We start from the raw sequence: 13,824 nt of genomic DNA on the forward strand, positions 1-13,824 counted from the left end.
AGATTTTTTTGTAACAAGTGGAACTTGTTTTGACTCCATTTAAACACAGAGAAAAGTAAATTACCAATAGTGAGATGTACTGAAAGAAAAGGCAGGGTTTTAGAAAACACAGGGAAAGTCGTCAGTGCAACTTATAATGTATAGGGAAAAGACAGAGGGGTTACAGAACAGTTCTCACATCCAACGCCCAAGATCAGGCTGCACACAAAGAGCACGTGAGCAGGGCTGCCTTTCTAACAGGGGTGTGAATACCTCTGACACCAGGGTGATGTTTGCAGACTCACTCAAGTTGCCTTTGGAAGCAGAGGCGCATCTCTAAAACTCCTTCTGAAGCTACCTGGGTTTGTGTGGTGAGAACATCAGAGCAAAGTAACCACCACCAGACACGGCATACATTGATGTGGTGATGTTTTTGAGTCTTCTACATGCATCAAGTGGTTTTAATTTTTTAAGTTCTTCAGTGTTACATATATGCAATTTAGTAGAAAGAATAACTGAAGATGAAACATGCACAACACAGAATTATCTTTGGTCTGCAAAGTCCTGGGTCAGAGTTCTACACAGGTTGCTGCCATCAGACCTACATTAATTTCATGCCAATAAACACGGCACAAAAGCAGCTCCTTGCCAGCCTTCCTGAGTACGAGAGCAGCACCTGCCCAGCACCTGAGGGTGCTCACTGGAAGCACCAGCCCCACCCTGACCCACATACCCGACAACTCAGCAGTGCCCACTAGAACTGAAGCTTACAGATGGAGAGCTTACAGCCAGTTCTGGTGAAACTTAGGATATCTGTGGGGTATTTCAAACTAATCCCACTGAAACAAGGATCACAACATTAAGTCCATCAGTTGCTTGTCAGAGCCTTCCTGGAGCCAAGCAGCTGTGTGGTTGTACCTTGAAGTCCCTCCCTGAAGTGCATGCTATGGTGAGCACACCTTCTGCCAGGGGAACAGCTACAGCCAAAAAATAAAGTAAGAACACACAGAAACACAGCAAAAATTAAATTTTGTATTATTCTTGGGGGAAAAAAAAAAATCTGTAGTCTGCAGTGAAAGCCAAGGAGGGGAATGAGATATGAATTTTTACAAGCCAATTCTTAGAGCTGTTACACACCTGTCAGTTATGGTTAAGCTTTCTTTACTTTCAGGTCACATTTTTTTGCCTTTTCATATTAATTGGAGAAGTTTTTAGCTGCCATTATCCAGCTACACCTTTTAAGAGTTCAGTTTGAAGAATTAAAAGTCCATGACAGTGATATGAACCTACTTGCACTGCTCCCAGAAATCCCACATTTCAAACCCCTGGTCAGAGAAGAACCTTTTTGTACTGAAATGGAAACATTTGGCCTCTAAGGATTACACAAGTAATAATTTTCAAGATTTTGTGGGGACAGTGCAATATGAAGATCCACATAAACAGTGCCCAAAAAGCCCATGAACCATCAGATACACTGCAATTGATTTGCATCACTCAGCAGTTCAAGATTTCATAATTTTCTCACACCAAAGATAAAACATTTCTGCCTGTCTATAAAGAAAGCTCATCCGTGATTTTTTTTTTGATGGCTTCCCTAATTTAATTCCAAGCTGGTACAGTTCCACAGGAGGACACACACCTTGAGCAGTTACAGCTCTTGCCTGCAGGCTGCTCCCCGTGCACTTCCAAGGAGGGGCAGTTTTGGATCAGCCAGTGGAGCAGCCCAGGACAAAGCAAAGTCCCAGTTGTTCTAGATATGCACGGAACTATGCTGGTTTGGTAATACAGGGACACGATTTAATGATTTTCTTTGCATTTGTTTTTACAAGATTCAGATGCCAAAAACAAAACAGAACATTAAGTTACCTGATTTAAAAAAGAAAATCACAAACGTTTACAACATCAAAAGAATAAGACGAAATATAAACCTTTGCTACTTACAGTTGATCTATACAGATTAACCAAATCACAAATCTGTCACAATATAAATGTTTAATTGTTACAATGAATAAGAACATACAGAAAATGATTTATTTATTTTTTATAAAATCTTCCTTTGCTTTTTTATTTTAAACTTACCATTAACTAAATTAGCTATGCAGGACTTGTGGGGTACATGACTAAGAAGGCACCAACAGTACAAAGCAAAGACAAAGCAGTTTGAGTATTTTAAGAGTGCTCTACACTGATACAACACGAGAAAAGGCAACAATAGTAAGTAAACCAGCTGCAATCTTTAGAAATTTGTTCTAGATTTACACATGTAGTCCAACTTTCACATTTCTGCTGATGTGTCACTTGGTTTGATCACAGCACATGCTACAAAAACCACTGTAAGCTTCACTTTACTAATGTGCACTTTTCACTAATTTAGTGTCTTGATTTCAATTGTTAACTAAACCATTTTGAACCACAAATGTATTTAAAACTTAGTAAAAGGATTGTTTGGACTTTTTTGCTTAAACCACTGCATTTACAAAAATATTTCCCCTAAAATCTGGGATTGCTTGAAGACATTGCTGTACAAATATAAAAGTACTATGCAAGGGACCAAATTTGTAAGTATATGGTGTGTATGTATAGACCTATATTTATACCATATCACTGTGCTGTAACAACACAATAAATTTATCAATAACCAAGGACTATATAAACTACACTAACATAAGCAAATATATATTAATAAAGTTTAAATCTATAGTACAGTTGCTCAGCAAACAACTTCGACATGGTATAAATATATCGTAGCATATTACAGTGGGCAGCAACAACAGGTTTTTCTTTCTCTCATTCTGCAAGGAAAGCCCTGCTCAGCTCCTCGGGTTTTGTTTGGCCAGCGCCGAGCTGCGTCCCCGCTGCCGCTGGCGGAAGCTCCCGGCGCACGCGGCCCAGCTCTGGTGCCACAGGGCTGAGGAAGAGTCTGGCCACGGGCACGACAGCAGAGTCAGATGCTTGTTTGCCAAAGCATCCGTGAGAATTCTGCGTTTGCATATTTTTCTTCAGCTGTAAGGTTGGAATGTTTTTGACAGTGAACTGTTTACATTCCTTATTCCCAAAGCATCTTTACCATGAAATATGCATGCTACTTCAATTAATAAGAGTTGCTGTTCTCCGCTCTAAAATATAAAAGCTGCATAAAGAAAATAACCCGATGTAAAATGGTGAAATAACTGACCTAACACAGTGTTGTTAGAGGCACCTTCTTTAAACTATTTTCAAAATCTGACAAAAAAAGAAAAATCGATCGTGCTTCAGCATTTGACGCATCAACAAATTTAACCCAACAATGTTTACTGAGTTCAGTTAAAGACTGATAAATGTGGTTATGGATCCTGATGGATGCCAAATGGATTCAGCAAAAGTAGCTAAGGAAGAAAGCCCAAAAGCACCAGACATTAGGTAAAGCAAACCCTCAGCTTCTCACTCAGAGAGACAGGATGCAAGGGTAAGTCTACACCTCCCCAAGCATCCTAAATTAAAGTAAGTATTAAAAAAAGAATTGGAAAAGAAAAGGGTGAAGTAAGCTGCCAAAGTTCTTCCTTAATAAATTAAAACTGAGGTGTTCCAAACTAATTTCAGTAACAGTCATCTTTCCAACCGTGCCAAAAATTATTCCTGTTGTAATGATGATCATGCAAGTAGCAGAGATTCTAGAAATATTTCAACTTTTCAAAACTGAGTGAGAAAAGCATTTTGGTAAAGATGTGTAGAAAGGTCGAGAGAAATTTCTACACTGGTATCAACAGTCAAGTGCATATTTCTTCTATAGAAATGTTTTTAGCATAGGTTCCATACCACGATCCCATGATCACTTGTGCAGCGTCCTGACAATGCTCCAAATTTGTTCCCCACAACAGAGATTTATGTACCACAGGAACTTCCTAATAGAAAATGCCCTTTAATGATGAACCCTTGCTTATTAAAAATTAGTTTTGGCAGACTAACACTTAAACTATAGGAAAAAGAAAATTTTGAAATGGAATCTTGTAAGCACCCTTATCTACTGGAATCTAAGTTAATGGCTTTCTATATTTCTCTGAAGAGCAGACTAAATGGTATGAGGAAGCCTGGAGTTATTAACCAGCCAGCATCCTTATGTACTACAGTAGCAATTGAACCTGATTTCCATTCAAAGACATTACCCAAGAGGAAACCAAAAACTAAATCTTAATGTTAATGTGAAGATATAAGATTTAAATTTATTTCCAGGAATTACAAGTGCATTTTGTTCATATTAGCAAGCAGTCTTTATACAATCCATTCTTCACTGCTGCCAAAATAAAATGAGAAAAAGACAGCAGAGATATGAAAAGCTAAAAATAGAACTATTTTTCCTAAGTTATTTGTTGAATAGCATTTCAGTTGAACACAACTCAGAGGTAACAATAGATTATTTTTTTTCTCAATCATAGGCATGTGGCACTTAGACAATCATCTTTGCACAGAAAGCTTTAACAGTCATGCGAGGGCACAGTAATTATTTTAAACAAGGCAAATTTCTCACCACAGAGAGCAGTGGGGAAAGAAAAGGAGGCACTGCACTGGAACATAACACCTAGTAAACTCCACATTATACAATTTCAGTAACAAATACTTGAAAAGATCATTAAAAGGTATACAATTTTAAACGGTATTTAGTGCTAGCTTTGTTTGGTTGTCCTAACTCAGCATTATCAGAAAAGTTTGATAGTACTTGACAACAGAACAGTACTTCATGTCACGAGCTCATGGAGGCTTGATTACAAATCACCATAGTGTAGGTTGCAAGAAATGAACTTGAGATGCTGACATGCTGTAGGAGCAAAAGTAAAATCAAACTTTCTCATTTGAAGATGCAGTGTTCCTCTCTGCAAGAATCTGAATGTCAGTGATTAGATTCAAATGTCAAAACTATCAATCCTCATTTGAAGCATTTCATTGCTATGCAGGATGTAGACTGAGTCAATTAACATCGTATTTTGGTTTCTTGCTTGCCACCAGATACGGCTGCCTTGCCCAGGAAAAGCACTGGCCGTGGGGTCATGGTGCCATCGTGGTCTGTGTTAACCCTTCCAGCACCCAGGAGCAAAGAGCAGCTGCAGCTGCCACCTTGCCTTTGCACAGGCCATACAAACACTACTGCATGGTAGGAACTTGGGGAGTACTATGCCTCCAACGTGGGTAAACTTTAAATGTTCTCTCTTAGAAAAAGCAGGGAGAAAAAGGTACAAATTTTGTCAATACATGGAAAAATGTTTCTTAGATGAATTCAGTTAAGTTGGGCTCCTATGTGGCTCTTACACTGGATAGAATACCTGTATGTACAGCACAGGACACCCAAACAAGTGCATAAGCAAGATTAACATAAACACAACTTATGCTGCAATCCATAGCATAATGGTACACTCTGCTGGATGCTAACCAACCATTTCTATTTAGAAAGGACGTGCAAAAAAAATCTGGGATGTCACTGACTTAAAGTGCCCTGAATAGTAGCTTTTCTAAAAAAAAAAAAAACAAAACAAAATATGCCAGCGACTTCAGTAAAGTCAGAAAACCATAGTTCATGGTGTAAACGTCTTACAGGTTAATGAATTATCTTCTTGGATATTGATCCAGGAGTGAAAGGAACCACTGCATCTTTCAAACCAGAAAGCAAGCAGTTAAAACACGGGCAGCAGTAGGTGCACGTACAGTACAGTACTGCAACAGGTCAACAATGGGCATTATGCTTAGGAGTGTCAATTACAATTCTTCAGGCTTAAGAGATTCATTGAAAGCATGAAAAGCCAAAACTACCAGGAACCGCCCTCCTGAATGGCTCAAAGGAGTTAGTGGATAAGCTGAGAGAGGCCACAAGACATGACCAACAATAAAGAACTGGGAAGAGGAACAGCAACGTTTGAGCATGCCCAGTCCTTTAAGTCCTTGTCCTACAAAAGAGAGCAGAGACATAATTCAGTGAAGGAAGTTTAACATCACCTTTTAAAACAAGCCCTTTCCTACTTCTGTGCTCTGTGCACACTGTGTTTATCATGAGCCAGAGCCAACAGGATCTACAGAAGTTTAAAAAGAATTTGGAGACGGGGTATCAGGGCATTCCATTTTAAACTATTAATTCTTCAAAAGATTAGGAAGATTAAACATAACTAATCAATGAAGTACATTGTTTGTCTGAACCAAAAATCTGTTATTTTCATATTGCTTTTCAATTCCAAAACCCACAGCCCAGGAGACACTTTGAATCTCAAGCAACAGCCCAGTGAGAAGAGCTGGCTGATAAACACAGGAGGAGCGTGCAGGGGAACAGGAATGCACAGCAGGACACTGCTACTGTGCATTTGAAGCCAGCTCCTGGGGACTGGCCCTCACTAGGCTGTCAAGCAGCCATGTTTAAACTGTTGTGCTGTGGCACTACTGGCAATCCTAAACCAATCCCAAAACCACAAATTACCAGCACATTATCAAGCTAAGTACAATAGTTAAATTTCAGTACTGTGCCAGCCAAATCAACTCTGCATAATAGCATTTGAAGGTAACATTTTTATCAAACCAGAAATTTCTGCTAGCAGTGGATCACTGATATCTTTGTCCTTAATCCTTTTATCCCTTAATCCCTAATACAACCTAGCTAAGTATGGGCTGGGAAGAGAGGCAAGCAACAAATCATGAACTATGATTTACCAGAGCAGTAACCACTCACTGTCCTTCCTCCAGACTACAGCCTATAGGAACAGGCTTCATCTTGCTCCTAAAAATCTATGTAACTTTCTTCCACCATGTGTACATGCACAGCTGTGCTCTCACACAGAAAACATGGGTGGGACATTAACACCAGTCAGTTACTGTGCCCCAGGTCTGCTCTATTAACAATGCCAACTAATTGAACCAAGTGTGTGAACCTTTTACTTATTACAACAGTTCCAATATCACCTAGCAATCTTAAATAAACAAAATGCAGTATTTGTAAAAATTGAAATTCATTCATTTGTGAGCTTCTACACGTCTAAATATTCAAGCCAGTGGCAAGAGCAGTTACCCTATTAAAGTAAAAACTGTCTTTTTAAACGTTCCCCCCACTTTTTTTCTTTTTCTTTCCTATTCATTCATCATTAAATGAAAACCTGGGTATATATGCAATGCAGAAACTGAAATCCCATTTTTAGTGCAGAAGAATTATTGCTTATAGCAAAGGCACAAAGCTCCCAGAGCCACGGATTCCTGGCAGCAAGGAAGGGCCCTGGCTCAAAACTTCACCTTCCTGCTGGAGCTGCCCACACAAAGCAGTGACTGCAGAATGCTGAGCCTGAGAGCACAAACCAGGCAAACCCAGGGCAGCCTGTTGCCTTTGGCTTGTTTCTCCTTTCCACTCATGAAACTTTGATACTTTCCCCTATTAGTATCACAGAAGTTTCACAGGTACTCCAGTCAAGTCAGTGTTTGACCAGTTTGATATAAAACTCTTGAGACTTGCAGGCCTTGTGGTACAGGAAGATCAGTTAAGTTCATTGATTAAAAAAAATAAAAATGTCAGTGAATATCAGTACATTTAATTTTAAATTAAATTTTTAGACCATCAAAATACTAGGAAATCAGTTATAAATAATTACATACACTATTTGTGAGCTATCTAAAACTAAAGATAATTCATACTAAAGTTTAATATCTGTTTTTTTTTTTTTCCTTTAAAATAATTTAAGAGATTTCTCCTCTGTACATTACATTTGGGAGGAGGTTTTTTAAAAGTGTTTGAAGCCATATGACAAAATTATGCGTCTGTAATACATGAAGAACATTGCCCCTTAAAATGTTTTTTTAACAAAATTTGCATTTTAAAGCATTACCATTGCTTTTATTCCAAGCAGCACTACTGAAATGCAATTCTTATTCCCTAAATATAACCTACAAACAAGGTAAACACCTCAGACAGTTGCCTGGATTCCACGTGGACACTTCAGCGCTGTGGGCCAACAGAAACTTTCTTCAAAAACAAGACAGGACTGAGGTCAGGTCCTTGGACAGGAAATTACTGGGCACTGGGAAAGGCAAGTCCTACATTTCACCAGCAGCACCAAAGTCCCAAACTTTCCCCCTGCCTGAGTATCCCCTATTGCTGTGACTTTACCTATTCACGATTTAAGATCGGTATCCTGGTTGGAATCTTGCAGTTTCCTCAAAAATCAATTCTTTCAGCTTCTCCTTTGGCAAGTCATCCAACTCCATATCAAACTTGAAGGGTGCTTCAGCTACAGGCTTAACAATGCAAAAAAAAATGATTATTTTAATGTCACTGTGCTGTTGCAGTCCTATGCGTGCTTTACATATTAATTTACCAGATTTTACACCAACCACAGTAAGTAGCTAATCAAATCCAAACCACAAGTTGAAATATTTATTCAAGGCTCATAACTCAGTATCTACTTGATGAAAATAATTATCTTGCACATTTTTATTTCTTGCAATAAACATATCTGGCCCTTAAGAAAAATGAGCTTATTTCCTCCTTCCCTATTTCTTCACAAAAAGGAGTCAGAAATCTCAGAACTGCACATAAACTACAGCCAGTTCTGATTCAGGGTTTTAAAAGCATAACCTGATGGCAAACTCAGTCATTTTCCTCCTTTACCTCAGACATTATGAAACCAGACCACACGAGCTGAAAATCTCCATTTTCTGGAGAGGGAGGGCACCTTAGTATCTGTTAATTGTGTGTCATCTCCTAAGTATTGTAATAAAATGAGGAATACAAATTTTGGTAAATTGATACAATTTTTTCTTCAATTCCTTTAGTGTAGTAGAAATATTACCCTTAAACTAAAGTAGAAAATAATCAGCTGGATCATTTTATCAATGTTTACATTTTAACAACGTCTTTACCTCATCACTTGGATCATAATACTGCTCCAGATATGGATGGGCTAAAGCTTGCTCCACTTCAATCCGCTTATGAGGATTAAAGGTCAACATTTTATCCAACAAATCAAGTGCTAAGAGGAAAAAAAGTGAGCAAGGGTTGAATACACACTCCACAAAAGTGTTACAAACCCTGACCTCACCCAGACAATACCCACTACCCAAAGCCTGTGCTAATGGCAGTGCAACCCTGGAGCTCCCCTGCTGTAGCTGGGACCTGTAATGGGCACAGAGGCTGTGCCTGCCCCTCCCTCAGCATTCCTGGGCTACAGCTGCCCTGGGCACCACCTGCTCCAGCAGAGGTGCTACCCTGCCAAAGCCCTTCAGCCCCAGAAGGGATGGCAAGGCAAGAAACACACGGAATCCTATGGTACAATCTGCTTTGAACTACAACAGAAATTAAAGAGATGAGACTTTCTTCTCTCAGAAAAATGCTTTGGATTTTTGTGCCAAAATACAAACTAAGATGGAGCTTTTCTGAAATAATTATGAGTATGTTCTTATTCTGAAAAGAAAACCTGGCTGTTTATGGATGAAAATATCATCCAGAAATCATTAGGAGTTCTAGATCACAGTGAAATATTCTGGCACCACCAGCAGCACAGAAGATCTCTCCAGAGAAGATGCAAATACATTTATATTCATGAGATTCAGGCAAAATCTGTTGAAGACGACTTAAAGAATCCATAAAGAACCTGAAGATCCAGTAGGACAGAGAGTGAGGTCTGATGAAACTCTGGATAGACATCAGAAATCAGTGCTACTGCAGTAGGTCTGCTACTTTGCCTGTAACATATTTCCTTTTTCCAAGATGGGAAAACACTGACTATAGGAGCAAAAAGCCCTAGGATATCTGCAGTATCCTAAATTCCATCCCATTTCATCTCCTCACCACATAATTTATGAACCAAAACTTTAACAGAGGCTTCTTGATGCAGTGCAGCAGCTGCAGCTTTGCCCCAGGCTGAGGAGCACACCTGTGACCTCAGGTCACAGCGCAGCCTGGGGAGGGAGGGTGCACCATCACCATCACCATCACCCCACCAGTGCAACGAGCTCCTCTGGGACCCTGCTGCACGCAGCACTGCACAGGAGACCCAGGTGCATTCGAGGGCAGCTCCAAAAGCCTCAGACCTGCCCCGGAGCCACAGCTGGGTTCTGCCGGCGCGGGGCACAGCGCTGCTCCCCAAAGCTGCCCTGGCACAGCTGCTCTGGGCTGCCACTGCCAAGGTGCTGCAGCAAACAGCACATTCCTCTCAGCTGAGGCACCAGCACTGCTGCCATCTGAGCTGTCAAAGCCCACGGGGAGGATTCTCACACTGATCAGCACTGGTATAAAAGCAGAATAAATCACTGCTGTTTTCTTCAATGAGAGGGATAATCAGCTCAGTTCCATCTGCAGAAATCAGCTTTTATATGGCAATTCAGTACCTGATCGTATCCACTACAAGTAAATTATCCTATCAGTTAAGAAGTAAGTGATTTACAAATTATGCTAGAGCAGGTAAAAGAGCACTGTACTGTGAACACCACCACCCTTAAACTGTGTGAACTTGAGTACAAAAGGTAAATTAATAGCTATCTAGCAAAACAAAATCATATTTACCCTTTACTAAAGCCTTTTTAAGAAAGGTTAACAATTATTATATTCGTTGCTTTTATAACTTTTGCTCCACATATCCTACCTGAATATTTTAACCCATGAAATTTTAAGCTCTCATGGTACCTAAGGAGCTCTCGTGGTACCTAAGGATCCCACTCACTGACAAGACCCTGCTTGATCTACAACTGATGCACAAACTCTACCTGGAGCAGCAGCAAGCAGCTGCCTCCTATCTGATGTTAGAAACAAAGTTCAAGACTTGTTTGCTGCCAGTGCTGAAATCCAGTGCTGATGTTCAGCACTTGAATAATGTACTGTGCTTCCAAGGACAGCGACAAGAGTTTGGATTTCACATGCAAGTTAAAGACTGAACTCCACAACAGGTAATCTTAGAGTTACTAAAAACTGCATTGAAAAGATAAACTAGTGTGAGGGCTTTGTGCTGGTTTATAATTTTATATTAAATTTACAGTGCTATTTTAAGGCACCTGCATGTTCTATAAAGATAAATTCTTAGGTTATAAAACCTCTCATCTTGCCATTACTTTGATACAATGTAATAGAGTATAAAATACCTTTGGGGTCAGCATTTGGAAACAGCCTGTTCCATGGTACCTTATTTTTGTGTGGTAGGGAAAGCAAGTAGTTTCTGGCCTTTAAATTTATTATACAATTCAAATCTTCTTGGGAAGGGGATCCAAGTATACCTAAAAAATATGAATACAAACAACAGTGCATTCTATGAAAAGCACATTAATACAGCTGTATCAAATCTCCTAAAATTCAATATTAAAACTGCTGGGAAGGAGATGTCAGACCATATGTTTTAAGGGTAACAAATACCTGAGGAGATTTTAGAAACTTTTAGTAAAAAACATTTTAAAAATAAATAAATGGATCTGAGTTTTCTAATGATCTGCAATCTCTTAAAAAGATCCCAGTAAGTGGTGTACCTATAGAAATTTTTAAAAATTTGGCCTGGATTTAATAATACATGACTTAATAATACATGGGCTTTAATTTTTTTTTAATTGTGTTTTAAAAATATATCTGCTGATGAAGTAAATAAATTGGTAAGTATTTTCTAGTTGTCCCCAAAACAATGATTACCTATAGCAATTGCTGCAAAAATAAGTAGAGGGGACAGCAGACACATCTGCAGATCCACACCTTAGACAGTGACCCACTGGGGAAAGACCAGCCCAGATGGCAGAAATGATGGAGAGACACAGATGGATGTGGAAATGCTGCTTTCCCATAAAGCTTACCGAGGATATGGTTAAGTTGGTCAAGGTAGTGTTTTCCTGGGAAGATGGGTCTGTTGGAGAGCATCTCTGCCAGAATGCAGCCCACTGACCAGATGTCAATAGACTTGGTGTAACCCTGCAAGTGAAGCAGAAACACGTTTTTGTGTAATAGCAGCAACATGGTACTTTACTAAACTATGGAAGTGCACACAAATATTTCTTTTTTTCAGATTAATCATGCTTGTTCATGCTGTTTGGTTTTTCTGTACAAATGAAATAATTAAGAACCATATATCAAAACACTACTTTGAAGGGGTAGCAAGAACTGAAGTCTCCAAGATATGATTTTCCAAAAGGATTCTTAAAGTTTAGCTAAATCTGTTACCAACTGCAAATTGTTGCGATATCCTAATTTTGTAACAAATTTAAACTAAAGCATTTTGGAAACCAGATATTTTGAATTGCACAGCCCCTGACAGAGTGCTGAAGGTGTGTGAAGGCAGCTGTCCTTCCTGAGGGGGTCTAAGCAGCACTCCAGGACGAGGCCTTCGACAAAGGGGGAAATGGCCAAATCAGTGGCTGCTGGTTGGCTGCTCTGTACAGCACGACAGGCAGGAAGAGGTAAAGATGCTGGGAGGAGGCCACAGCAGTCACTGGGATATAATGGGAATGGAACAAACAGTGGGAAATCCACATGTATGGATAACCTGTGCCATCCACAGGAAAAGACACAGCAGTGACAGAGCCCCACTGTGCCCAACTGCTGCTACTGCCCCTCCCTTGGGAAGGTTCTGTCCCCACAGCCCCTGGGCACCAGCTCTTCAGGATGTCATCCCTTCACCATTTGTGTTCAAGGTGCCAGAATTATAAAAGGAATCACGCATTAAGCCAGGAACTTTCAAGCTGACCACCTCTTATCAACACAAAATATTTTTTGTCAAAGTCTTTGATAAGTAGATGTGGATAGCCCAATGCTGTCAGTGAGAATTTAAAATAGAAGATGTGAGTTTAAAATACAAGAAATTGGGGGGGGGGGGGAAACGACGACCCCCCCCCCCCCCCCCCCAAATAGTCTGATGTCTATTTTCTTAAAGTGCCTTGGACATGCTATTGCCACAACAAAACAAACCCAGCAACTGGAAAAGCAGTAAATCCTACAGGAACAGCCATCCCAGAATATAAAACACAACTCTAGGGGTCACCCGGGTGTTTTATTAACAAGTGTCTGGCTGTGGGAGTGAACACAGGGGTTGTGAAGGACACCCACAACCCACACAGGGTCTGGATGCACCTTGAAACAGCCACAGAACACAACAGTAATTCCAAATTCAAAAACCAAAGGAATGATTTCATGAAGACTATGTGAATGCAATTAAGAATGACACATAAGAAAGATGACATGCCTTCATTCAGAATCAGATTCACCCTCATTATACATTCTAAACCTAAATTAAGATGTCAAGATAACATTAAGGCAGTATTTGCAGCCTTGATGGAGGCAGCAGTAGAATGTTCATTCCCACCACTCCGGTCCTGCTCAGTGGCACAGCAGGTGATGGAAGCAGTCTCATGACTGGCAAGGAACTGGAGGTGTGGGAAGTTAAGCACGTGATTACTCAGTTCTAGTACCCAGTATCTGACTCTGGAATCACAATTTATTGAAAGCCAGTAGCTCTATACTGGAAACCCATGCCCACTTCTCCCCAAGACTGTGTGTGCATTCTGATCCTAAAAACATAGGAGGGGGAAGCACAGCTGGAACTCACAAGGGAATGAGCAGCAACAGCAGCACCCCAGCACTCACTGTGGCCCTTACCTTAGAATTCAGCATGATTTCAGGAGCCCTGTACCAACGTGTGGCCACATACTCTGTCAGGAATCCTGTGTGATCATGATCAGGATCTGCAACGCGAGCCAATCCGAAGTCACAAATCTGGTTTTAGAGAAGTAAATAGGAAAAAAAGGCACATTAGACACACATTTCCAATACTGTAACATTACTAATTCACCATTCCCCAGTCAATGACTGTGGCTGTGGGTAACACCCGCAAATGCAGTGATGGCAATCTATGTTTTTAGAAACAAATAACTGCACAAAGGTGA

General features: G+C 40.1%; 1 protein-coding gene across 1 annotated transcript in view; it reads right to left on the bottom strand.

The window, feature by feature from the left end:
- Positions 1-997: 997 nt before the first annotated feature.
- Positions 998-13,824, bottom strand: part of MAPK1 (mitogen-activated protein kinase 1) — a 34,392-nt gene continuing 21,565 nt past the window's right edge. The window contains exons 4-9 of the mRNA XM_062504078.1: positions 13,538-13,654; positions 11,743-11,857; positions 11,050-11,181; positions 8,836-8,945; positions 8,084-8,211; positions 998-5,891 (exon numbers count right to left, since the gene is read on the bottom strand). Coding sequence (XP_062360062.1) covers positions 8,095-8,211; positions 8,836-8,945; positions 11,050-11,181; positions 11,743-11,857; positions 13,538-13,654 — 591 coding nt within the window. The 3' untranslated portion in view covers positions 998-5,891; positions 8,084-8,094. The remainder of the gene's footprint in view (positions 5,892-8,083; positions 8,212-8,835; positions 8,946-11,049; positions 11,182-11,742; positions 11,858-13,537; positions 13,655-13,824) is intronic.

Source organism: Cinclus cinclus, chromosome 17 (genome assembly GCF_963662255.1).
Source record: "Cinclus cinclus chromosome 17, bCinCin1.1, whole genome shotgun sequence".
Lineage (NCBI taxonomy): Eukaryota > Metazoa > Chordata > Aves > Passeriformes > Cinclidae > Cinclus > Cinclus cinclus.